This window comes from Tiliqua scincoides, chromosome 7, assembly GCF_035046505.1.
Source record: "Tiliqua scincoides isolate rTilSci1 chromosome 7, rTilSci1.hap2, whole genome shotgun sequence".
NCBI classification, from domain to species: Eukaryota; Metazoa; Chordata; class Lepidosauria; order Squamata; family Scincidae; genus Tiliqua; species Tiliqua scincoides.
This window is the reverse complement of record NC_089827.1, coordinates 64,473,157-64,499,958: the sequence shown is the minus strand read 5'-3', so window position 1 is coordinate 64,499,958 and position 26,802 is coordinate 64,473,157. Positions and strand designations below refer to the sequence as shown.

At 41.9% G+C, this 26,802-nt stretch overlaps 2 protein-coding genes across 3 annotated transcripts in view; one reads left to right on the top strand and one right to left on the bottom strand.

Annotated features, from left to right (window-relative positions):
- VEZT (vezatin, adherens junctions transmembrane protein) overlaps positions 1–7,101 on the top strand; it is a 40,344-nt gene extending 33,243 nt beyond the window's left edge. For both annotated transcript variants that reach the window (XM_066633201.1, XM_066633200.1), the window contains exons 11-12: positions 553–760; positions 5,540–7,101. In XM_066633201.1, coding sequence (XP_066489298.1) covers positions 553–760; positions 5,540–6,102 — 771 coding nt within the window. In that variant the 3' untranslated portion in view covers positions 6,103–7,101. The remainder of the gene's footprint in view (positions 1–552; positions 761–5,539) is intronic.
- Positions 7,102–13,627: 6,526 nt separating this feature from the next.
- LOC136657576 (uncharacterized protein C3orf20-like) lies at positions 13,628–25,115 on the bottom strand. Its single transcript, XM_066634495.1, has 4 exons — positions 25,069–25,115; positions 20,736–21,021; positions 20,009–20,125; positions 13,628–13,774 (listed from the first exon to the last, which is right to left on the bottom strand). Exons 1-4 carry the CDS (start codon positions 25,092–25,094, stop codon positions 13,628–13,630), a joined length of 576 nt encoding a protein of 191 aa, XP_066490592.1. The 5' UTR covers positions 25,095–25,115.
- Between the last annotated feature and the right edge of the window lie 1,687 nt (positions 25,116–26,802).

Below are 26,802 nucleotides of genomic sequence, written 5' to 3'. Positions count from 1 at the left end.
ATAATTAAAGAAAGTGAGTGATTATTTTCCAGTATCTATATGATAATTCTAATCATTCTGGTTAGTTTTTTTGACCACATTTTTTTTTTTTGCATAGTATAAATCTAAAACAGAATCAATTGCCTTGTCTTTAAATGTCAGAGGACTTTTCCAATGTTTGGAATGTTGCCTTCTGACTGCATTCTGGATCCCAATTTTGCCATCTAAGGGTCCAATCCTATCCAGTTTTCAAGTGCCAGTGCAGCCGCGCCAATGGGGCATGTGCTGCATTCTGTGGTGGTGGGGCAATAACAGAGACCTTCTCAAGGTATGGAAACATTTGCTCTTTTACCTCAAGACTGCATTGCGGCTGCACTGGTGCTAGAAAGTTGGATAGGATTGGGCCCTAAGACTGCAATCCTGGAAGTAAGCCCTATTGAACACATGGTATTTACTTCTGACTAAACATGCACAGGACGGTTCAGTCAATAAGTGGCAATCAGGAATATCAATGTTTTGTAGGATTTGGGTAATATGCCAGTTCAACAAAGTACTTTTGCCTTTTTTCCTCAGGAACTTGAAGCATATGTTGATGATACAGATATAGGCCACGAATTTAATAGAGATGACTACTTCTACTTTTCCCTGGAAGATAAAGAGAGACAGAAACGTGAAAGAGAGGAATCTAAGAGAGTACTTCAGGAACTAAAATCTGTATTGGGATTTAAAGCTTCAGAGGCAGAAAGGCAGAAATGGAAGCAACTCCTATTTAGTGATCATGGTAAGCATTATTGTTTCCTCTTAATTTTGGGCAATCTGTATATAGCTATCATTTTATGGTAGATAGTGCTTATTTTCAATTATCAGGACTCATGCCTTTGAACTCTGTGGTCCTTATTTGCCATACGATTTTAGTGTTTTTTTTTTGTCAACAGAAGGTGATGAGACTTTGACCCATGCTGTTAGAAGGAGAGAGGCTGTTTAGGACTTTATAGCCAGGAACATTAGGTGGGACAGTGGTGGTTGGGAGGTATAGCAGGGATAGGGTATGTTCTTCCATTGAGTAGTAACTACATGGTGATTTGGATCAGAACCTGCACTTGCATGAGTAGAAGGCGCTTCTAATTATGTAAGGCCCCATTTCCACGAGTAATGTTTAAAATGAAAGGAAATAAGCCAATGAAATGGTTGCAGTGATTTTCATATTGTCGTGGTACAAATTCTAGCAGAAGACAAGGAAAGCTGTCATATTTCAGAAGACGTTCTTTCAAACATCCAAGAAGCAGCCTGTTAAGGCAGTGGTTCTTAAACTCTCTAGGAGCGTTTGAGCCGCAGTAAGTCCTTGCGGGGGCAGGGGGAGGCAGTGATGCGATCCCCAGGATTGTGTTGCTAAGGGGGCTGCAGGGACTGGCATGTACTCACCAGCAGCCTCCCGGGGGTACGGAGAGCCCTGCGCGACCGTCTGCAGGATTCCCCAAGGCTTAGAAAGCGAAAGCGGAGCAATTGCGCTCCGCCTCCACAAAACCGGAAGTGGAGCTCGATCACTCTGCTTTCACTTTTTAAGCTTCGGGGAGCCCTGCAGAAGGTTGCACAGGGCTCCCCGCACCCCCGGGAGGCTGCTGGTGAGTACATGCCAGTCCCTGCAGCCCCCTTAGCAATGCGGTCCTGGAGATAGCGTCGCTGCCTCCGCTCTGCCCCCACTCCTTAAGTGGCCAGGGTCCTCAGGCTGAGGCATCATGACGCAGCAGTTTGAAAAGCCCTGTGTTAAGGTATTAGAAACATCATAGCCAATTATGGCTAAGATTTACCTCAATTTGGAGGCCTTGTGATCTGGCTTCTGCTACATCCCCCCAAAAAGGCTTGCGGTGCCCAACTGTCTAACAGAATGTCACAATGGTCAAGTGAAATGGAAAGGAATGCTGAGACTGAAAGGGTGGCTTGGCCTGTAAAAGTGGAGGGGTTTGTGCTGAAAGTAGGAAGGACAGAAATGGGGAAAAGGTAGAGCAGAAGGAGGAAACATTGGAGAGAATGGAAGAAGGACAGAGTAAATTGACTGGGTGAAGGAAGAGCTGAGGACAAGGAGACAGCATGAAGGAGGGGAAGAGGGCAACTCTGCTATCAGTCTGCCAGAAGGTTAGTCAATCCAGGGAGACTCTATCATGTCTCCAAATCAAATAGGAAGTGGTATTAAAACTCCAGAGGGAGGTTTCCTGGGTGATAACATATCCAGGGGTGGAGCAGTCTAGCCATTTACTGGGATGGGCTTCTAAAAGCTAAAACTAGGATAGAACCTTTGACTCTGATGTTGGAGGCAGAAACAGGGAGAGGGCAAGCAAGGGAACCCCTGGAAAAGGAGAAGAGCCAGCAGGTGTTGTGTGGGGAAGTATCAATAAAGTCTTTATATATACTAAAGTTCTAGCCTTGAGTCCTTTGTAGGGAGTGTGATTGAATGCTCTGCAATGTACCCCTGTGAGAGAGAAGAGGAACGCATGTCTACTTACCTTCAATTATTGTGTATATCATATATGTGTTTCAATCATGCAGGTATTATATTAAATAATTTTATGGGGTTCTTTTTTATATTAAGCTGGTTTCTGTGTGTGTTTGGTGGGTTTTTTGCAAGATTATTCCACAGCAAAATCTTAATTACAATAATTTCTTCAAGGTTCATTTCTCGTTTGTGTTCAAAATTTGTTGACATAAGAACAGCCCCACTGGATCAGGCCATAGGCCCATCTAGTCCAGCTTCCTGTATCTCACAGCGGCCCACCAAATGCCCCAGGAAGCACACCAGATAACAAGAGACCTCATCCTGGTGCCTTCCCTTGCATCTGGCCTTCTGACATAGCCCATTTCTAAAATCAGGAGGTTGCACATACACATCATGGCTTGTACCCCGTAATGGATTTTTCCTCCAGAAACTTGTCCAATCCCCTTTTAAAGGCGTCCAGGCCAGATGCCGTCACCACATCCTGTGGCAAGGAGTTCCACAGACCAACCACACACTGAGTAAAGAAATATTTTCTTTTGTCTGTCCTAACTCTCCCAACACTCAATTTTAGTGGATGTCCCCTGGTTCTGGTGTTATGTGAGAGTGTAAAGAGCATCTCCCTATCCACTCTGTCCATTCCCTGCATAATTTTGTATGTCTCAATCATGTCCCCCCTCAGGCATCTCTTTTCTAGGCTGAAGAGGCCCAAACGCCGTAGCCTTTCCTCGTAAGGAATTTGCCCCAGCCCCGTAATCATCTTAGTCGCTCTCTTTTGCACCATTTCCATTTCCATTGTTTTTCTTGTCTGTATCCATATACCAAATAACATATACTTTATCAGATCCTTTAACCCAAGAAATGTTAATTCTTCAGCTGAAAATTAACCTCTACATTTTTTGATCAAGTTTCCCACAGCACTTTTAATCTAGAACAGGGGTACCCAAACTCCCGGCCCAGGGGCCATTTGCGGCCCTTGAGGTCCCCCAATGCGGCCCGCATTGCTGTTTTACATCTGTGAAGTAGCAGTGGCAGCAAGGGAAAGGCCTGCCTTGCTTTGCGCAAGGCCTTTTGTAGGCCTTGAGCTATCACAAGACCTTCATTCATATAAGTTCCATCTCTACTAATTTATGTAAATTTATTCAAATTTTAAATGTAAATTAATTTTTTCCGGCCCCCAACAGAGAGTGGGAGAGTGTCAGAAAGATGATGTGGCCCTCCTGCCAAAATGTTTGGACACCCCTGATCTAGAACTATTGAAATCACATTCGTCTACTTCCATTTGATACACCACTTTGCAAAATGCCAAAATATTGTTGGTTAACATCCAGAATAGCTTGCTTTGGAGGAAGAGTAATTCTGGATGTAACCCAGTATCTTTCAACAGCTCTGAAATTGATACCAATATCGCCTAACAGTTCTGGAGAAGAGAATAAACAACATATGGTAGTGGTAATAGATGTGGACTGACCTGAGTTGTCCATTTTATGCCATGTTGATGAAAGAACAATCATTGATATTAGATTGTAGCCTTCCAGTTTAATCTTTTTTTTTTGTCAGACCATCATAAGTTAAGAAGCAGGAGCTTGAGCTTTTCCTGTTCTGCCATTGTTCTATCTAAAATTGAATAATTGATTGCTGCCAGTCTCAAAATATGCTCTAATACTAGATAATTTGATCCCGCCATTTAATCTGTGCCTAAAGAAGGCTGTTTTTACAATTCTTCAGGGCTTCTACAATTCTTCAGGGCCAAATAAAGTTTAATATGAGTCTCTGCCATTGCTCTAAAATCCCAAGCATAATGTGCTTCTCTGGAGCTGCCTGCAGGCTCAGAGCATTTCTCTTTGAATACTCCAGGCAAGGGAACTTGACACATTTCTCTGCTGCTTCCAAGCAAATGACAGTGTTGGTTGAGCAGGAACACCCCAACACCATGTTAACTGAGAGAGTTTGTCTCCCTCTTGCTATGCTCAGAGGGAGGAAGACAGTGCCTGCCCAGTCTGCAATAAGAAATGCAAAAATCCTAGTCTATGACGAGCAGGAGCCAAAGAATCCCAGCTGCTTTCACTTCTACCAATCCAGCTGCAAGACTGATTCCAGGACAAGGATCCAGGTGTGTGTTGACTCCCTTCTCTCCATCCTGTTAGCACTGACCTGCTCTGAGACTAATTCTCAAGGACAGCATCCCTTCTGCAACTGGGCCAGCTTCGTCCCCTCCCCATAACTGTAGGGAGCCTGCCTCAGGGACGTGCAAGTAGCACAGTGCACTGTCTTTCCTGACCAGGAAAATGGTAATTGAGACTGGAAGAATAATTCACTTTTAACCTGTTTGTAGCATGTTGCATCAACCCTTCATATCTTGAATTCCAACATGCAAATATCTATTTTGAGTTAGTTCTTCTCAAAATCAAGTATTTAGGTGACTCAGGGCCCAATCCTATCAGACTTTCCAGCTATGGTGTAGCTACAATGTAGCTTCATAGTATGGGAATACATGTTTCCATACCTTGAAAGGGTCCCGGTCACTGCCCCTCCACCACAGGATGCAGCACACACCCCACTGACACATCAGCACCAGCACTGGAAAATTGGTGGATAGGATTGGGCCTTCAGTGTCTCTCCTTTCTTTTTCCTTCAGGTTAAAGCACAACCATTTTGATTTATTGTATAATCAATATAACTGAGCTAAACTGAGAGGGAATATGAAATAAAGGTGAAAAGGAACTGTCTGATGGGTCAGCGTAAGGACAATGTTGTATGCATATAAACACATTTTTAATTCCATAGAAATTCCAGACACATAGAATTCATGATTTTCATTGCTTTGAGGTGTTTGAAAATGGTGTTACTTTTACTCAGAGGTAAACCTATTGTGTTCAGTAAGACTTGGGGTGTAATCGTATCTTACTCACCAGAAACAAACAGTGCTATTTAAAATGTTGTACGTACTGAATACAGTGGGACTTACTTCTGAGTAGACATGCCTAGGACTGTTAGCCTTTAAATTTTATAGAAAAGCCATTATATTGCAAGTTATTTTTATCTGTTAATTCATCTTTTTTCCTTGTTAAGCTGCAGTGAAACCATTGTCTACTGTAGAATCCAAGGAACCCATAAATGTTTCGGGATTGCCTAACAGTTCAGACTTGGACAGAAAAGACCATAGCGGAAATGATGATCATTTGGAAGAGAGAGTCTCTGTTGAAAAAGTGCAGTCCACTGATGATGACAGAGGTAGGACGGAATACTTATCTGATGGGCCAGGTGTGAGTCAAAATGACATTGCTGCTAGTGGTGTCTCACCAGAAATTGAAAAAAGAACATGTTACCAGTGCAACGGAGAAGGAGAAGAGTCTGAGCCATCTGGCATGGATGGAATGAATGTGAAGCAGCCACCTGAGCAAGATGCATTAAAATCCTCCTTTGAGCAAAGACTGGCTGAACTGCACATAGGAACAGATTTCGGATTCACATCTGGTCTAGCAGCACAGGTTGCTGCCAGGTCACTCACATTTACAACCATGCAAGAGCAAACATTTGGAGATGAGGAGGAGGAGGAGGAAGAGGGAAAAGTACAGGAAAATGAACTCTTTTTTGAAAAACACAGAGGTGATGTCAATGACTGTGAAAAGTAATGGGTTATACTTAAGTTTTTCCTTGCCTATTTGAACATCCTAGGAAGCTAGCAGGAAACCTAGAGAAACAGTTGCAAAGACACTGAAAAGATGGTGAAGACACTTGTCCTTTTAAAATCATGCTATCATTAAAATCATGCTTGACTCGTCTTTTTGATAATATATGCACATGCAAGTATAAATCAGACTCCAGGTATATAGTATGGTTCCTACAGGTACTGTGTTTCTTTTAATATGTTTATTTATTTATAAGTCTCTTTCCTAAAAGGGAGAGAAAATTGTCTAATTTTTCATTTAAGTGTTGATTAATAGCAATATTAATCATTAACTATAATTTGACTTGAAATGGTTCTCTTACAACATAAACAATACCATGTGTCTGCATCTACCAGCTCATTCCCTCATTTTGCTTTATATCATTTAATAACCTGGGCTTTTGCTGATCCATTGTTTCATCCCACTCCCAGCCTAAGACATGTTTAATTTTTAAAAATGAAAGCCATTGCTGATGTGTCCTGGGGTTCTTATCCAGCCTAATACAAAGCTACTAGCAAGTGGTAACAAAGCAAAAATCTATTTTGCCGTATGTTCTTAACTTCTGGACCTGTTGAATCTTTAATGTGTTTATAGTGATTTCTCTGCACTCTCAGTACTCCCAAATTGCCTCTTATGATACTCTGTCCCCCTTTTGTAAGCAGGGGAAGATACCTGGACTGTCCACCCTCTGGTATTTCTTACATTCATTCTCTTTCTTCAGTGGAAAATAATTGAGATTTGGCAATGTTCTGTTTCAGTTCTTGTGTTCCTTTTTGCATTCGGCCGCACGCTCTGGGAGTTACGCTGTCAAAGGTAACTCAGATTCCTGTTTCATTTTCAGTCTGATCTACAAGTACATTTTCATATACCTTGCTTTTGTACTTTCTGCCTAATTAAATTAAAAAGTGAATTGCTTTAGCTTCCTAAAGGCCTGCTTTAGGCCTAAAGCAGGGCCTAGGAGAGGGGGGGTAAAGGGGGTAATTTGTACCCTGGCCCAGGGTCGGAAAGGGGACCCAGGAGCCAAAGGAGGGGGCCCAGAAAGTTTCTGGGATCTGACCATTTCCTATCTCACCTGAACCCTCTGCCTGTGCATGATGCTGGGGCACAACCAGGTACATACAGTATTTGCTGCTAGAAGTCGTGCACACCAGGCCCAGGAATACATCCATGACCTTCCTTAACACAGTGTCAAATCTGGGAGGAAACTGGCTTGCCACAGTAGCTCTTTAGCTTGTGGATCCCATAACCAAGAAGGAGTGTATAGAAGCTCAGGGACCTAGCTGTGGGGCTACAACTGCTGCAGAAGTTCATTTTGGTCCATTGTAGTGTGAGCCTAAATATGATGATGCTATTTTTCTGCAATGGATTTTCTACATTTCAAAGATTTTAGAGAGACTTAGGAGTGTTTTCAATATTACTTTATCTAGCTGCCAATGCTGCATAGTCAGGTAGACCTGGGCTCTGCATCAAGACGCCTAGTAGTCCTGGGCTCCAAAGACTATTGTGGATGTCAGCAACCTCTCCCTACCCTATTTTGCCCACCCCCGGTTTGCCTGCTTCCATTGCCCCCTATCCCTTTGGGAAGGGGCCCAGAAGAAACTTTGTACCCCCTGATAAAATTCCTCTTATATGCCCTGCTCTAAAGCTAAGGGTTCTGAAGGTGGTGGCACTAGGCAGCTCATGAGGTATCACATGAGGAGTGCAGCCTTACAACCTGCAACATTTTACCATGTTAAATCGTGGTTCTGTATTAAACATTTTAGCAGGAAATTCACTTGGAACTGAAGCAAGATCAGCTATAATACGCTAAGGTCCGTTAAGTTGAGGGTGTTGTACTACTAACAAAAACACACACAACGTTTGTCATCATGAGATACGTTTTCCCTCAATAAGGGGATAGATAAAGGATCCCTCATGACAAAATGTCATGTATTTGCTTAGATTTTTAGGACATGACCGTTTCCCAAGGATCATTTAAGGCACCTGTAAATGCCTGTTACCTAAAAGCATGTGGGAAACATTGTTTCCCAGCATACCATGTCTACCAATTTCGTGCTTTGAAGAGAGTCCTTTTCTGTTCAACTTAACACTGTCAAAATGTGTGTGTGATGTGGTAGCTCAGTATGTGAATATCCAACAGCACTACTGTTGAAGAACTGAACACAAGTGTATTTAGATGAAACACATTCTGCATATGCATCCCAAGGTAGTTGCCTCATTAATCCAGTACAACTGTACACAGAAGAGTAAGTGCTTTTAGATAGCAGGTCCTGAGATAGGGAGCAAATGACCAGAGTGACTGGAAGACTAAAGTCACAGGACTTGGGAAATGGGTAGTCTGTTGACCAAAATTTCCTGTGGCACACTAGGTACTTGATAATATCACTCTCTCTGCCCACTCCAAAAAGCCAGTTTTTGGCTCTCTCGGAGAACATAAAAGATGGGCTTTATCTGATGGGCTGCATTCCATTCAGAGGGGCTTATCCTAGAGAGACCTGTAGTCACAAAACTGGAATATCTTGCAGTGGAGACACAGCTAACAGTTATTGTATATTCTAACATTGTTGAATACTGTCAGAAGCCTATCAGACATTTTTGCTGAATGATGCTTTCCTTATTTATAAAACAGTGACAGAATGAAAAGCTATAACATAAGACTATGTATGTTACAAACAATGCCCAATTTTAAAAGTAGACCAGATGATAGCTGTTTTGTATCAGTAATGGACAAGGTCAGTAACTGCCTGGCTTTCTACTAATATTATAAAGTAATGTCAAATGGGGTCATGATAAATTGTGCTTAGTACTCACTGTGTACTTTTAAGTAAGCCAGTTCTTGCATTAGAAGTGCTTGTGCACAGTCTTTCACATGGCCAGCTTCTATGTTATGAATAAGCTTTTTTTGAAACTCAGAGGCAATATTATGCAGGGCTGAGTTGAACTGACTTAAGTCTTGCATGGCTTGCTCTTATTTTTATCACATTCTGTACAGTCTGTGTGTGGTAAATTTACAGAGAGCATTTATTCAGGATCCCTTCATAGCTGAGGTGTAAATAATTTGTGTTTAAGTGATCCAGAGTGATTCTTATTTAAGAGCATTCTTTTGTAAGAATCTCAAGAAGTAATGCAGTAATCAGCAGGCAGTATCTAGTGCCATTGGATGGCCATGGAAGGAGCCAGAGAACTGCAGAGGGAAAGGCAGATTGGGTGAAATCATCCCTTCCCTTTTGTGCCAGTGGAGCTGCTTCTGCAAACAGCACTTAAGTACAACCTGTAGGCTACCATCTGTTTTATAATTATTGTAAAATAGTGTAATTTTCATTTAACTAGATGTAACAATGACTTTAGTATGCTGTTTCCACTTCATATTCATTACCTTCACTAGGTTCTTCACTTGAGACATAGAAGTTGAATTCATGGATAAGTTTGTATGTACGAGAATGACAGATCTGATCTACTTATCTAGATTCCAAACAAAAATCTAACCCAAACACCCAAACAGTACCATTTTGTTCCAGGAGCCTGACGTTTGTGGTTCAGGAATTCCACAAATTCTTTCAAAATTTACATTTACATTTTAAAAAATATCTTAGTTATATTTGTCACAGTCAGTTCACAAAGCACTTGCTGTTTTTTTCCTATGTACCGGCAAGGTTTCTTCCCTGTCCTGTAAGAGTTCAATGGGAGTTTTGAGTTTCCTTTGGGCCTTTGACAGTCTTTTGCTTCACTGACTGACTGCATTGGCTTGTCCATCCACAAATGTACCTCTGTTAATGGAAATAGTATTTTGAGCTCTATTCTGAATGCTCAAAATGCTTCACTTTATCTCAGTAACCTTTATAAGAGCCCTGTAAAGTAAGCAGTATATCCAAATTACAGGTGGATGCAGAGCTGCGTGGCTTGTGTCAAGGTGATAATCACCTTGAGGCACTGATTCCAAAGTTTTTCTGTGGTTGTTTTCTGGAATACAGCTTGTATTCAGTTAGTTGGAGCTTGGTATCCATGGGGAATCCATTCCCAGATGCCCCATGGATACTGAAACCTGTTGATAAGTGAATCTGATCCAGTATGATCTCTGAACACAACTTTGCTGGTCATGTCTGGAGGTGTTCTGAGGCCCGCCAAGACCATGCATAGCCTCTGCAGACCTCAGAAAGTCCTGTGGAGTGCCGGAAAGGCATTTTTGGTTTTTGCAAAAGCCAGAAGTGCCTTATCAGCATCCCCAACCCTGCAATGAGTTAAATTCACATTTTCCTAACCCACAGATAAACACAGCAGACCTGCATACTTAGGTTTCTCCATTTACCACTTGACATATTCTGGTTCACCCTTTCATTTGTTCTTTCTCCTTCTCTAGTGCCTCAAACTCAGTGCTCACGTTTAAGACCTGCCTTTCTCGATCATGAAATTACTTTCCCAGTTTGCAGTAAAATGAGGGATGGGGGATATTTGCTTTATCAGCACTGCAGTTTTTGTCTATTTATAAAGACACTTGTTTTGTAACTTGACTTTCCTCTGAAGATAGATTTCTTGTTAAAATTATCTTGGCAGTAGCTAGTTTCCGCAGCATACAGTGCTGGCTCACTGTTACAGGCACTTTACTAATGAATGTTGGTTACTCCTGTCCGTATACCTGCTGACTACAGTAAGATGGAGTACATATTATTTTTCCTCAAGCAATAGCTCAATGGGACACCTTTAATGATTCAGATAAGTTCTTATCACCCCTGCAGCAGTCCAACAGAAAAGAGAGTTTCTTGTCACATGAAAAAAGGGAAGTAGCCAGCTTCTGAGGAAGCCGAAGGAGAATTTTGGTAATACCTAGAGGCATACAAAGGAAGTGCTTGCCCCTGCACTGGCCTGACAAGTGGAGGCATCCCAAGAATCCTTTGTGCACCTTCAAAGATAGAAATGGAGGACTGGGTTGGCACCTGTTCTTTCAAATTCAGTATCGCAGGCAGTGTACAGACAAAGCACTTCTGCAGAGAATGAGTGCATATCAATAAGATTCTGAAAGTTGTCTGTACTGTAGCCTCACTACTGTGGTGGTCTATATGATTCAACAAAAAAAGATGTCTCTCTTAGCAAGCTGACTTTAAGGGTAAGCCTGTACACCTGACTGAGAAATCTCTCACCTGTGTGTGACCCTTGGACAGTATTTATTTATTTATACAGGTATTTATATACCGCCTTTCTTTGGTTGTCAGATTTCTCCTCAGACTTTAATCCAAGGCGGTTTACATAGGCAGGCTGTTCTAAACCCCCGTAGGGATTTTTACAATGGAATATTTCTAGTCTTTCATAGAACTCCTCGTTCCAACTGGATTCCTTCCCAGTCTGGCCTCTCTCTGGCCCTTCGCCTCCCACGCTCCACTTGACGGCAACGCCTCTCTGCCACCGAGGACCAGCTCATCAGTATATCAGCGTGTCGTCAGTTCTCGGGTACTTCCGGTTGTTTCGAACTGGCAGCCTCAGATCTTCAGGCATACAAGGCGGCAGCTCTACCAACTGAGCCAGACCTCCTGCCAGTATCCCTTCTCTACCTCGCTGCTGGTACTCAGGACTAAAATTTAGCATTTAATTACAACAACATGATGGTGACAAGGATAAAGTTGTTTGAAATTTTTATTTTTAGCCAGCAACTAGAAAGGAGATTTGTTGTACCCAGGACAAACCATGTGAAGCAAGGAAATCTATTTTGTGTTGAGCTTGTCTACTTTATTTGTGTTTCATAGAACTAAAGGTTTATATTCATCTGTGGCTTTTTTGAGTTCTTTTAAATACATCTGTTAGTTTGATTTGCTGCTGGGAAGCAAGCAAAGGTTCTAAGGACAACCTCATTTTATGTCCTGCTTGTGTGATACACTACGCAGGCAAATAGAAATATTCTTTGGGGAAGGGTCTGGACTGTCCTTCTTTCGTGTGTTATGGAATCATACTGTACTTGTTTCCTGTACTAATGAGAATGTATATGTATACATATGAAGATTTGAGATTGTAACTTTTGAATGTGTAACTGTAATAAAATTTCCTGTTTCTGAACTGCTCTGTTAATTCTGTTTCTTCAGATGCTTGACTTCTATAAACTGTACTTTTATAATGACTTTCTCAGTTTCTTCTTTCTGCCATTAAAAGCTTTATTTCCTCCTCCTTCTGTTGTGTTATTTTATCACACTAATTATTTGGAACAGGCTTCTTATTGATTGGTGCATAAAATCACACCGTATTTCATACAATTTTTAACCTGCAATAATTGCAGTTCTCTGATTTGGTACTCTTAGTAACTGTCAGTTAAATTTCTTTTACACCTAAAAATGGTATATTTTCCTACAGTCAGACACACACCATTTATGCACATTTCAGTAGAACTATTTGATCAAAAGGGCTTTGAAGATTACCTAGACTATGTTTTTTCTACCAATGCAGGATCCTGTAACATGCTGGTTTGGTACATTCAGGCAGATAACGCTTACAGGCTTTTATATTTACCTGCCTTATAAAGCAGCATCTCTGGACCCACGGAGCACAGTGATGTAAAACAAAGCTTCCATTTCTGAAGCAGTATCATTACTGCTGAAATTATGTTCATACTCTATGTAGCAGAAATCCTAGTTTGAGTTTAAATAAGAAAACAGTAGATGACTTTTTTAAAAGCTGTTTTGGTGAGTCTGCCATGACACTGACTTTCTTCTCCATTGTTCTTGAATTCATTTGGGAGGGATTTTTTTGCTATTTTTATCACATTGTCCAGCCATGTCCTGCTCTCCAAGAGGATACTTCACCTAATATTAATATTCCACCAGCAAGTAGTATAGCAGTGGCAGCAGTAGATCCCCACTGCCTCGGGGGTTGGCCCTTGAGTGGGCATAGACAGCAGGCACATCTCCTACTGATTTTTGCTGCCTTGTTTGTAAGTAAGAAGGGACAGAACTTTGGTAGTGGTTAGGTACCTCTGAATAGTCCACTTTGCCCAGTTGGAGGATAACTATTTAGAGTCTGACGTTTTTGCTCTAGTAGCAGCCACTGTGCTGAGAACCCCAGTAACCACCAGAGACCTCTATTTCCAGCATTATGGCACCCATCCTCTCTACACAAATGTCATTTCACTATTGCCTTCCCCACTTTTATCCTCATATTGCCTTCAAAAGCCTTCTTAAAACTCATCTTTTCCCTGACGCTTTTGGCCCAATCACTGATTGCCCATATGATAGTGTCAGCCTAAGTACATGTACACAAACTGATTTGTTCTTCCGCTGCCTTTCCTGCCACTCTTGGGCCTCTTTTAACCTGTTAGGATAGGGCAAGTTCTATGAATGCAGATGGTACTCCATAAATAAATTCAATTCACCACCATTCAGTGAATGCGCCATAATTGCAGTCTGCCACAACCAAAATATTGTCAGTCAAACATTCTATTCTGATGTGCTGCAACACTATAAAGTTTTAGATTCAGAAACTCTATACTACAGATATAACTATAGAGACCATACTACCTAAATCTATAATCGGTGGGCAAATAGTAGCCTTTGTTGTAGTCACACCTGGTTAGGGTAATTTGTTTCTGAAGGTCTTTTGCTGATTTGCTGTATCCATTGAAAATGTAGTTTGCAAAGAGCAACTTTCCTTGAATGTACATCTGTCAAAAACGGAAAAAAACAGGCTGTAAATAGAAGAAAAACACCAACTGTTACTGAGAATTAGGTGGGCTCTTTATGGGGGGGGGAGTGGGTTGAGAGCTGAAATACCACCGAGCAGCTTTGTTCATAGAATAAGAATTAGACTTTTGCATGTCTACTTAGAAGTAAGACTCTTTATAGTAAATGAGGCTTACTCCTGGGTAAGTATGAATATGATGGTAGCTTTAGTTTTGTTTGAGGGCCATCATGCACCAAGACATGCCCATTCTAGCTTGTTCACATCAGTTCTGAGCATCCAGTACAAAAATGGTACTTTACATTAAATTAAACTCATGTTCATTATTTGCAAGAAGGTCCTGAGCTCCTTAGTTGCCGGATGAGTGCTTCAACCACTTATGCTTATAATTATGACACAAGGTATTCCTAGAAGATTTGTCTTCTGATATTCTAGTCCAGCAATTTTCAACCTTTTTAATCTCATGGCATATTGACAAGGTGCTAAATTTGTAAGGACACACCCTCCATTTTTGGACAATTGGGAAGGCATACCACACAGCTGGCAGGGGGCTCACATCCCCCAATGGCCCTACTAACAAATTACCCTCTAAACTCCCGCAGCACACCAATGTGCTGCAGCCAAGTGGGTGGAAATCACTATTCTAGTCTAATCAGCCTACATGGAATATATAGATGTTGTATGGTTATAAATGGCACTTCTGAATGCCAAACCATTAGTTCTGCTGAATTCTGTACTGCTATGTATCAGTTTAGGGGGTGAAAGTTGGTTATAGATTCAAGGCCTTGATACACCTAAGATAAGGCAGTGGTTCTTCATCAACCACATCTTTCTCTTACCCATTATGTTTTCCCAGATGTGTCCCTACCTAGTGGAATGAGTGCCTCCTGTCTGGCCACTACTTGTTCCTTCCTGCTGTTCTCACCCTCTGGGCTAAATAGTGCATGGCAGGCTATGCACTGTCAACTATAAAGCTGCAATATTGTCTTAAATTTTTCGCATTCATCACCTACATTGAAATGATCTATTTCAGTGGTTCCCACATGTTTTTGACTGGCAGCTCCCTTGACCTACTGAGCCATTAGCTGTGACTCCCCATTAGGGCTACAATTCTATACATTGTATAGGGCTGTAGGTTTTTCACAAGGATTCCATAGCTCTCCTGGCTGTTTTCTATGACTCCCCCGGGAGCTGCCAGTAAAAAACTAAAATTGATCATTTCATAGCAGAGCTCAATTGGCTAGCTACCCACTATTTTCAGATACAGATTACAAGAGGGTTATATAAATATACTAGCCAGTTATCACTACTAGAGGAGTATTTCATGTTGCTGATTTTGTATTTGCATGGAGATGTAGTTTGGGAACGACATGCAGCTCCCGAACATATAGCTCAGTTTGAGAACCACTTGCTTAGAGAGCACAATATTCCACAGGGAGCCCTCTGGGTTCACTTTTTGTTTTAGTACTTCTAGACCAGCATTGGCCACTATACATTCTTCTATACTACTTTTTAACAAGAAATGCCTCTTGCTTTTTGTTCTTCCTGTTAAGTGATTGTTAATCCTATCCTTCTGTATGACCAATACTGGGTACATGAAGAAAATAGAACAAACACCATTTAATTTTTACAGAAATTTTCTGCAATACTAGATAAAATAATTCAGTTCTGATAATTTACAGTCTTATCAAGCTTGTTACTGATAGCTGCTTTCAGCTGGAACTTTTTTCACTTTTGGAAGAAGCAATTATTCCGGTAAATAGTTTTCAGTGCTTGAAAGGGTGAATATATTAAAGTGTCCTAAGCTCCAACATAACTGTTGGAGCCTCCAACGTAACTGAACATGCTTCTCTAAACTGGTTTCCTTCTACTTTACTGCTGTTCTTTCCTTTTTGTTCCTTATTTTAATTTTTTCTGACACTGTTTTGCTTTGTTTTTTAAATTGTAAAGCACTTTTAAAACTTATGTGACAGCAGTATAGAAAAAGTTCAACAAGATTCAGATGTAGAATGAAAATGTGATTCTTAGACACAAAGAAATGAAAGCAAAAATGTTCATTACTGATTTCAACACATTTAACTGCTATTCAATTAATTGTGTAGAGTATCGGGGGGGGGGGAGAATGGATCCTCTTGACCATTGCCCCCTAAGTGCTTAAACAAAATGCAAAACTGGATGTAAATTAAAACCAAGCTCTTAATGTTTTTCCTCAGCAAGGCCACTGCCAGAGCCCAGCTCCAAGGAAATCCATGATGTTCTAATCTACAGAAGTCTGAGGGTGTTGATTGCTCCTCAGAGTATGAATGGACAGTTTTTAAATAAGCACATACAACTTGGACTAACAGGGACTAACTTGGACTAACGCTAATTGGCTTCCCCTTTAACAATTTGTCATTAGGAGGAACTGGCAGGAGTAAAAGGTAACTACATACAAATTGGCTTTTTGTCAATGAAGGTAACTGGCTCAGACAAACCAAACTTTTAAAAAGGTTATATTTTACAAGGTGAATATCGTTCCTCACACTTTAAGAAGAGTGTAAAACACAACATCCACAACCCTTAATATTCACAAGTTTGTGAAAAGGATGTGCAAGCCATGTTTACTACATGAAATGAATGCACACTTCTTTGGAATAAGCCCTACTGAATTCAGCATGACTCTGTGAACGTGCATAGGATTGGACTGTATATATAAATTTAGTATTGGCACTGCAGCTTGTGTAATATTTTAAATGTGGTCTTCACTTGTAGAAGCATTATTTTAAGCTAACCTTCTCTAATTTCTTCACTTTGTGGCCTTTGTCTAAACATCTGTTTAGAGGTTTGCACAATTGGATGTGCTAGATATGGAAATGAATTACCCTTCTCTCTTATGGGAATGATTTGCTCTGCTGTGTAAGAATGAATATGTTTCCTGAGTGTGTTGGAACTAAGAGGAACTCTTCATTACCTGAGAGAGAGGAATACCAAAGGTGAGAAGTGGCTGCAAGAGATCAAAACGGAAGGGAAATTTGTTTTATAACTTAATTATGAGATGTCTGGATATAAGTGAATAGGCGCCCTCTGCTGGGCATGGCTAGAATTTGCAATGTCCTCGTGACAGAAGAAATTGAATTGGGGCAATAGCTAAAGGAGAATGTTTTGATTTTGGAACAAAAGAGGATCCTTGGACTTATTGTGAAGAGTCTTCCTGTTCTCCCACTAGGTTGAGGGAGGAGTCAGAGTTCTCTGCCTTCTTTTGGCATTTTGTGGATTGAAACCACATACAATGGAACTATAGTGCTTAAGTTTAAATGATCGTGATGAGTTTATTGAATAATGGGGTGCAAATCTTAACAGAGATGAGAAAGTTACCCAAACTGTCCTTGTGCTACTTATCCATTTGGGACAGAATCTGGAATAGGCATTCATGCGCAGTGGCGTCACTAGGGTTCGCGTCACCTGGTACGGGAGGCCAGCGTGTCACCCCCCTTCAGTGGGCGGGGCAATACTCCAGGTGGTGGGCGTGGTGACCTACCATCACCCTGCCCCCACTGGTTTTTTGGCTGTACCTTTTGATAGAATAGGTCTGTGGAACTCCTTGCCACAGGATGTGGTGCTGGCGTCTAGCCTAGACGCCTTTAAAAGGGGATTGGACGAGTTTCTGGAGGAAAAATCCATTATGGGGTACAAGCCATGATGTGTATGCGCAACCTCCTGATTTTAGGAATGGGTTAAGTCAGAATGCCAGATGTAGGGGAGAGCACCAGGACGAGGTCTCTTGTTATCTGGTGTGCTCCCTGGGGCATTTGGTGGGCCGCTGTGAGATACAGGAAGCTGGACTAGATGGGCCTATGGCCTGATCCAGTGGGGCTGTTCTTATGTTCTTATGTTCTTAATAAAGATATGTCAATGCAGTTTGTTTCATCGCATTCTGCATGAAATTATACATTGATTGATATATAACATGATGGCATTATTTTTGCAAACTGTGATTTTAGTTATTTTGGTCACTAGTGGTGTCACCTCCCCCCCCCCCGGGTGTCAACTTACTAACACCCTATTGGAGCAGTTCTCAAACTTTTAGCACTGGAACCCACTTTTTAGAATGACAATCTGTCCAGGACCCATCATAAAGCAAATTAAAATAAATAATTATAACTAAATTAAAGTAAAATAAATAAATAAGTGAAAGCCAGCCCTGTTCCACCAAGTGAATTTTCTCTGTAGCCTGCCTTCAATAACACTCCCTCCCCAAAAGCATCAGTAAGTTTTTCACCCCTACCCAGTACCCAGTTCAATTTAAGTTCTTGTATTTCAAGCATATCACTATCACAACCCATCTGGCTTTACAAGTCTGAGAGCCCAATCCTATGCCTGTCAACTCAGAAGTAAGTGGCATTATAGTCAGTGGGGCTTACTCCCAGGAAAGTGTAGATAGGATTGCAGCCTAAAACAGAAAAAAAATTCACCTTACCCTGTCAAGCCTCTGTTTCATTCTTTTTAGGGGGGGGGAGCTGCTTCTGGAGCATTTGTTGAGCTCCAGTTGCATCAAATCAGGACCATTCTGGTGGCCTCACATTTCCCTTTGCCTGACCTGCCCAGGAGCCAAGGCACATTTGCTTACTCAAGAGTAAACGCGACCATGTGGCTTAGTTTCGCTTTCCATAGGGCTCAATACATTTGCCAGCTTGGAGGGAGGGACCTCCTTCTCGGGTGCTTTTTGGGGGCTACATTCATTGGATCAGGACCATTCTAGTGTTGTTGGATTCCTCTCAGCCTGCCCTTTCAGATGGATGAAGGCATGTTCACCTACTCACAAGTAAACACACGATATGGCTTGGTTTCACTTTCCATTAGGCTCCATGCATTTTTTGTTTTCTGGTTTTTTGCCAATAACTTTTGATAGAAAGGTGATATTTCATTTCCGTTTTTTGCATTGCATTCGGCTCAAAATTCTGCATCCAACGGTATATAACATGATAGTATTACTCCTAACCACCACGATTTTAGCGCATCACCCTCCCAGTGCAAGTCACCCCCCTCTTGTGCGTCACCCGGTGTGGCTCACACCCCCCTAGCGATGCCAGTGTTCATGAGACAACAAAAGGGGCAGACACTGTACACAGGATCTTGGTCCTTTTTGTTTTGCTTTGTGCTTTTTGCTCTTCCTCCAGCAGAGTGTATTTTGGTAACTCTTGCAAATATGATGCCAGTAGAGACCATAATCCAATACCACATACCCTTGATTTCTTTCTTTTTTTCAGTCTTGCTTTCAGCAGTGCTAAAGCCAAGCCTTTTTACAATCTGTGGTTGATTAAAAAGCAGGTGGTTTGGTATGGAGAACTGGTAAAAGGGAAATAGGATCCCAATCTACATGTTGCATGAGGACTTTTCAGTCTCCCCTTTTCAGTGGTAGGTAGTCCATCACATTCTCCAAAACCAGGCCTGAAAGCCAGGGGACACCCCCCCCCCAAGTGGCATTTATAAGGCACAAGGGTTTGCTGCTAAAAAAGAAATTGGTAACCCACCCTGCTTGCGCATGAGTCTCTTTATAAATGTGTACATATTTATGTACATATGCTAAAGCATACCTCTGATTCCCAGCAGAGGAACACCTGGCATCACCTGGCAGGACAAAGTTCCAAACAACACAGTCCTGGAACGTGCTGGAATCCCTAGCATGTATGCACTGCTGAAACAGAGATGCCTGCGTTGGCTCGGTCATGTCGTGAGAATGGATGATGGCCGGATCCCAAAAGATCTCCTCTATGGAAAACTCATGCAAGGAAAGCGCCCTACAGGTAGACCACAGCTGTGATACAAGGACATCTGCAAGAGGGATCTGAAGGCCTTAGGAGTGGACCTCAACAAGTGGGAAACCCTGGCCTCTGAGTGGCCCGCTTGGAGGCAGGCTGTGCAGCATGGCCTTTCCCAGTTTGAAGAGACACTTGGCCAACAGTCTGAGGCTAAGAGGAAAAGAAGGAAGGCCCATAGCCAGGGAGACAGACCAGGGACAGACTGCACTTGCTCCCAGTGTGGAAGGGATTGTCACTCCCGAATTGGCCTTTTCAGCCACACTAGACGCTGTTCCAGAACTACCTTTCAGAGCACGATACCATAGTCTTTCGAGACTGAAGGTTGCCAACATACTGGTTCCCAGCCCCAACTGTCTGTGAATTGAACTTCATTGAGTATGTACAAGTTGGAAACTGGGGCTGGATAGGTTGTGACCTACCAAAAACATGCCAGGAGTAACATTATGCCTTTTCATCAATAAAGATCCACAGTGATCTGTGAACTCGTCTGCAGAGTTGATGTCATATCTGAGCAAGCGAAAAGAGTCCAGGTGACTCTACAGAAACAAAGCAGCACAGGAATAAGCCAACAAGACAAAAACAGATCTTACTCTATCAGTTGTTGGAGCACAATGTTCCTATTGAAGGAGTCAGCATTAAAGGAATTGCATTATTCTGTCCTTTGCTGCCTGGCAGCTGTCCCAAGTAAATTCAACTTAGTGAGGGACCTTTCAAGTTCCAGTGCACCAGAGGGACTTTCCAATCTGGTGCAGCCTGACTTTATTGTTATTTCTTAAAGTGGCTAATTTAGATGTAGTGCATGCAGGAAAACATCAACATTTATGCTCAGGACAAACACTTTCATCTACAGCTGCAATCCTTCACACTCCTACCTGGGAGTAAGCCCCACTGAATTCAGTGGGACTTACTTCTTTGTAGACATGCATAGGATTGTGCTGTTAATCAGTTATATTTGAATCCTAAACATATTGGGCAGAAGTCAAAGAAAAAATCTCAGATGTCAGCGATGCAGTTTGTTTGTACTTGTTAAAAGATAAAATACGCAACCAAATAACTTAACGAAGGAGTCCACTAAGAGTAGTAGAAGATCCTTGCTTTCTGCATCAGCTATTGGTGGACAGAGACACTAGTACCAGTGAGACCCACCTGAATACAAGGCATGGTCCTATTTTTGTTCTTCCTCTCATAGAGAGACTCCAAGTGCTCATCTGGTCCAGGGTCATAATCTGTTGATCTCAGTGAAGAAGTAATACAGATCACAGAGATTTGCTCTGGGGAAGACACCGGGTTGTTAATAATACGATCATACTCCAGGTCTGTAACATACGGAATCTGATGGTTGCTGCAACTGCACAATTTTCCTTCACCTCCCAACATTGCTCTTCGAAGGGCTGCAGGACAAGAAGGGCATGGTGAATACCATGGCTTCTCACTGAAAAAGCAGTGGAATGAAGCATAAATTAGAGTAGAGCTGAAATCACTAAATTTTACCAAAGTATGAAATGTTGCTTTGGTGTGTGCTACTTAATCTTCCTAAAAAGCTCTCCCTGCTTTCCAGGTAAGTCAAAGGACCTGCAAAATTATGCAACTTATGTGTTTTTTCTCTTTACAAGATCCCTATGTATCTCTCTGTATCTGTTTTCTTAAAGGCTCTCCAACACATTTCTGCTAAGTATAGTTTGGCTATTTCCCTGTCACTCGCCCAAACAAGCTTCTTTGTCACCCGCCAGCAGCTCTCTTCTACCACTTTCAGTGTTGTGCTTTCTTCCATGCTGGGGTGTGTGTGTGTGTGTGTGTGTGTGGAATAGCCTTTCATCTATGCTACAAACATAACCAGTTAACTCTAAACATGCATGACAAGAACAAAGCTTGCACCAGGGATCTACTGTGCTTCCTCCTCCCACAGCAGTCCCTGAAAACTTTCAGAAACGGGGTGGGATGAGGCATGGGGGGGATTCCTGAAAACCCAGCACAGGCCTTCTGAGAGTGTGCATAGGATTGCAGCCTAAGTTTCATTGTTAATTTAAATTTGTGGTTATCTATAGGTTTACCGTGTCCAGAGAGTTTTGATGCACTGTCTGGTCCTGCAAAGCACAGAAACTAACCAGACTAGTACAAAAAAATTCCACTACATGTTCTTTGCATGTTTTGAAGATAGCTCAAAACTTAGGGCAGTCTTTCTTTGACATTAGAGATAACTGGGGTAATGCCCTGAAGCATTGTGACAAACTAATTCTAGTGGTTGGAATAGATGCCCATGCAAATGCATGCTTCTGACCCCTTGAATTACAATTCTTTTTTAACAAAGAGTGTGAAAGGGATGAGAGATACAACCCAAAACTGCAGCAGGGCGGTTAGGGAGAGCTTTAGCACTGAGCATCTGCCAAGATTCTAAGCCTGATTGCATAACCCCACTCACACACTGTAAACTAAGAACAACTACAACCCACTTTTATTACAAGTTTCTCATGCCCTGCCTATGCTACTTGTATAAAAAGAGCAAAAAAAATAAAGGGTCAAAGGCATGCATTTGCTTGCATATCCAGTTTGACTTATCACAAACAACCGTTTCAGTGGATCAACAAGAGCAATTTCTGGCACTAGGCAGGTCCCCAGGGATAGCCATCACTCATCACCAATGAGTCACAGATAGCAGCCATTTGCTAACAGGTACATAGGTGTACACAACTGAGGGTGACTCTGGGAATCCTATTTTCCCTGCAACAAAGAGTTCTGGTTTGAGAACTGACCATATCTATCTGAACCCCTGGAGAACTGCTGTTACCACTCATTGTAGACAATACTAGCCATATGGACCAATGGGCTGACCCAATGGCAGCTTCATGTGCTCACTGGAATGTAAACAACATTTTCAGGTGTTAAGAGCACCGGACATACATTTTCCCCCCTTGGATTGGTATATGCTCTCTCTCTCTCTAGCTTTTCCCTCTTTTCCTTTCTCTTGCTTTTAGCCCCTTCCTCCCATCCCTGGTTCTCCTTACTGCTTTCCCCTTTCTTCTCTCTTTTGCTGCCTTTTTTCTCCCCTCCCTAGCCTGTCATGTACTTCCTCCCTTACACAGCTTACTTTGGATAACAGACAGATAACTCTTTATGTTCTTCCCTCTCCAAAAGGGCTGGCTCCTATTTAGGGCAATGGCTGCAACCACTGCTCCTACATCCCTTGCCTTTTGAAAAGCCATGGGAAAGAAGGAAATTGGAAAGAACAGTAGAGTGCTGGGCTAGAGCACTCAACTACTCTAGTCTCTTTACTGCTCTCCCTGGTTTTGTTTATCCTGGAACCAGCCTTTGCCTTTTCAAAAGACAAAGAGGCAGGATGGAGGGAGAGGCAGCTGGGATGGAGGGGAGCTATGGCTTTGAGAGTTTTTACCATGGTCCATGTATGAACACAATACCCTGCTGATTTATATTGGGAGGTTTATAACTTTACAGATATCAGAAACGAGGGAACGCTTGCTGCAGGAAAAATGGCCTGTTTGCTTTGTTCTTCTTAATTTCTACACCTGCAGTCTCATGCAAAGTTAACATTACTGAAACGCAACAGATTGGATCACAAGCTGCTCAATTCTAGTTGACTTTACTCTAAAACTTTGCACTGTGTTTGTTTTTAAAAACAAACCCTGACTGCTTATTCATTTACAGAGTGGCAAGAACTGCTGTTGCTTCTTAATCAGGCAACTAAAGCAAACGAAGCTAAAGATGCTTTTTGATGGTAAGCACGCGAATTTGAATTAGGCCTGCTTCTTGTAGTAGTAGTAACTTTATTGTCATTGTGCTACAGCACAACGAAATTTATGCACCTTTGAGATACAACCATAAATATATACAATTCTAACAATCACACTCTACACACTCACCCACACATTCTATACAACATGCATCATAATATACAAACAGTATAACAGACCATAATGCCCAGGAGCATAATAATAATATAATATATAATATAGGTATTTCTATACCGCCTTTCTAGGTCCTCAGATTTCTCCTTGGACTTTATTCAAGGCGGTTTACATGGGCAGGCAATTTAAATCCCCGTTGGGATTTTTACAATTTGAAAGGTTCTATCTTTCAAGAAACCACAACATTCAGGTGTTACTGTCTTGATCTGGCCGCACATTCTGGCCTCCATCCTCCCATGCTCAGAGCAGATGGAATAGCTCGGCTCAGCTTGTCAGCTGCTTCAAGGTCACATGGTGCCGGTGGCCTCGAACTGGCGACCTTTGGATGTTATCTTCAGGCAAATGGAGGCTCAACCCTCTAGACCAGACCTCCTGCATGGTAACAACTGTATCGCCTTATTCAATGTAATTATGGCTGTGGGATGAAAACTGTTCAGGAATTGTGTGGCACTGCTCTAATAGTTCTATATTGTCTACCCGAAGGCAACAGTTCAAAGAACTTATGAGCCGGATGGAAGGGGTCCCTCAGAATACTATGTGACTTCTGCAGATAGCGAGATGTATAGATGTCCTCCAAAGCTGGTAGATGAAGGTTGATGATGTGCTGTTCGATCTTAATAATTCTCTGCAGAGCCTTTTTGTCCCTTGCAGAGCAATTTCCGTACCACACCAAGTCATAGGTTAGGACTTCTTGGTTATATTTATGTTGTTTGGTTAAATGAAATTCAGTGGGACTGTACAATTTATTTATGTACTTCCCCCCCCAAAAAACATGCTTCAGCTGCACATGGACATGAAAGTTTTACTTTCCGCTTTACTCTGCACTGATTAGACCTCACCTGGAGTATTGTGTCCAATTCCCTATGAGGAAAGGTTGAGGAACTTGGCATGTTCAGCCTGGAGAAGAGAAAGCTGAGAGGGGATATGATAGCTCTCTTTAAATACCTAAAGGGCTGTCATATGGAAGAAGGGAATAATTTATTCTCAACTGTCTCTGAAAGTAGAACTAGACCAATGGGTACAAACTGCAAGAAAGGAGATTTCGATTAGACATCAGGAAAAAATTCCTGACAGTCAGGGCAGTTCACTAGTGGAACAGATTGCCAAGAGAGGTGGTGGACTCTCTCTCACTAGAAATAATCAAGCAGAGGCTCAACAAGCACCTGTTGGAGATGTTCTAAGAGGATTTCCTGCAAAGGAACGGAATTGGACTAGATGACCTATTAGGCCCTTTCCAACTCTATGATTCTATGAAAGTTAAAGACAACAAATGAGGCTCTTGCAGAAAGAGGATTGTAGGGCTCAGACTGAGGTTGAAATAGCTCTTAGAAATAAAATGTGCTGTATCAGTAGTGTCCTTGTACATGAAATGAATCCACATTTCCTTTACTCATCCAAGATTAAAACTCTGTATAATTACCTGAAGGGGTATTTGAGGTTATATTAGATCTCAGCTCTCTGATATGAAAGCAATGAAAACAGCATTTTAAGAATCATGATAAGCATAAAAAGTATTGCAGATCACTAATGACACCCAATTTATATTCAGCTTTCCTTACCTTGCTTTGGAAGAGATCTGGGCCATGGGTTTGTCTTTATTTATGTGTCTCACAAATGGGTGATTTGCTTTGAATATGCTGTTTAGAAAATGAGGAGCCCTGCACGAAAAATAACCATAAAGAAGACAGAATTTCAAATATCAAGGAAACAAACCCCTCTGTAATTCTAAGGGTAATATACACCTTATACTAAATATATATAGTTTGGTCCTTGCATGTTTGTATTTCTAATGGAAATAGCAGCTGTGAGGTGGGTGCTGATATGAATTGGGACTGTGGAAGGGGGGCTTTCTTCCCCACAATTTGTTTCTGGATTACCACCACCCTCTGCCCTATCATAGCAACAGACGCTGCCCCAGGGGGAAATTGCTACCACCATGGTCCTGATCCAGGCCCCCCCCCCATGGCTGCCAAGGGTTTAAAGCTCCCTCCCCGCACATCTGGACCTCCTCTACACACACACCTGCTGCTTCTGTTAGAAAAACAAAAATTCAAAGCTAAATGACAAGTTTAAGCCATTTCTGTCAAATGTTACAAATACTGTACACAACAGGGATCAAATGTGAACACTTGTGGGCTGGGCAGAAATGGTTAATGTCACTTGCAGTTTGCCCATACGTTTATATTCACTGATGTATAAAGTCCATTTCTAAGGGCTGTTTCGTAAATTTATTTTACTGGTTACACACTGCACAATCAGCACATCAGAATTCTGAACACTTATTAACAGAATATGAGATCCAGCCATACAGAAGCAGTTTCCAATCCACTCTGGTCAACATATCAGTTCATCCTATACATAGTGGATCAGGAACCAAAAGGCTAGAGTGCACAGATTCTGTTTTAAGAGGATTTAGCCACTAAAGTTGTATTTATTTTTTTAAGAGAGACACAACTAATACACCAACATGACACACTATAGTTCTGGAGACATTTCTAAATTTATTTTACTTTTACCCTATTCGATGGTTGCCATCTTTACATGGACATTAAGTTTACCTAGATTTTAGCCATCCTACCTCCTGCCCACTACCTAGCTTGAATTGCTTTCATTTACAAAAAGAGAAAGAGAGCGAGAGGAGAAGGAAAGCAATTGGGTGCTCTTCTAGAAGCCAGGTTAAGAGCCCAAATGTACAGGCAGTATTCAGTCTCATCCTCTGAGAAAGCCTGTTCTTGCCCTCCCTTCTGCCACTCAGTGAGAAAAAGCAGAACACAGAAGGGAAGCAGTGATATGCTTTCATTTCCTCTCGCACACACAACCCACAGAAGTAAGCTCAGCCACAGTTTGGTGGTCTGAACTTACTAGTTCCTTTATGAAGTTATTATGGTTTTCCTCCTCTTGGGAAGAAAGAAGAGCTGTTCAGAGAATACAATGGAGAAATCCAAGTTTTTAGCAAAACTGTGACTAGGCACCAGAGTTTGTTCTTCTCACCCCAGCAGCAGACACAACATCGTCTTTCCAATTCAGATCTTATTCTATTTTATTTAATATGATATTTTTTCATTTTAGAGTTTGAGTGTTTAAAACTACAAACTGCAAATACTTGGGTAGCCCAATCCGAACGCACACTGGATCAGGCAGGACAGCTGGCCAAGTTTCCAGCATGGGGTGGGGGGTGGCTGTGGCTCAGCTCAGGGCAAGGGGATTGATTCCCCTTATCCCAGGTAATTCAGCAGCAGCCCCAATGGGGCTACTTGGGACTACACCTAAAGAGGTGGCACAGATCTGAGCAG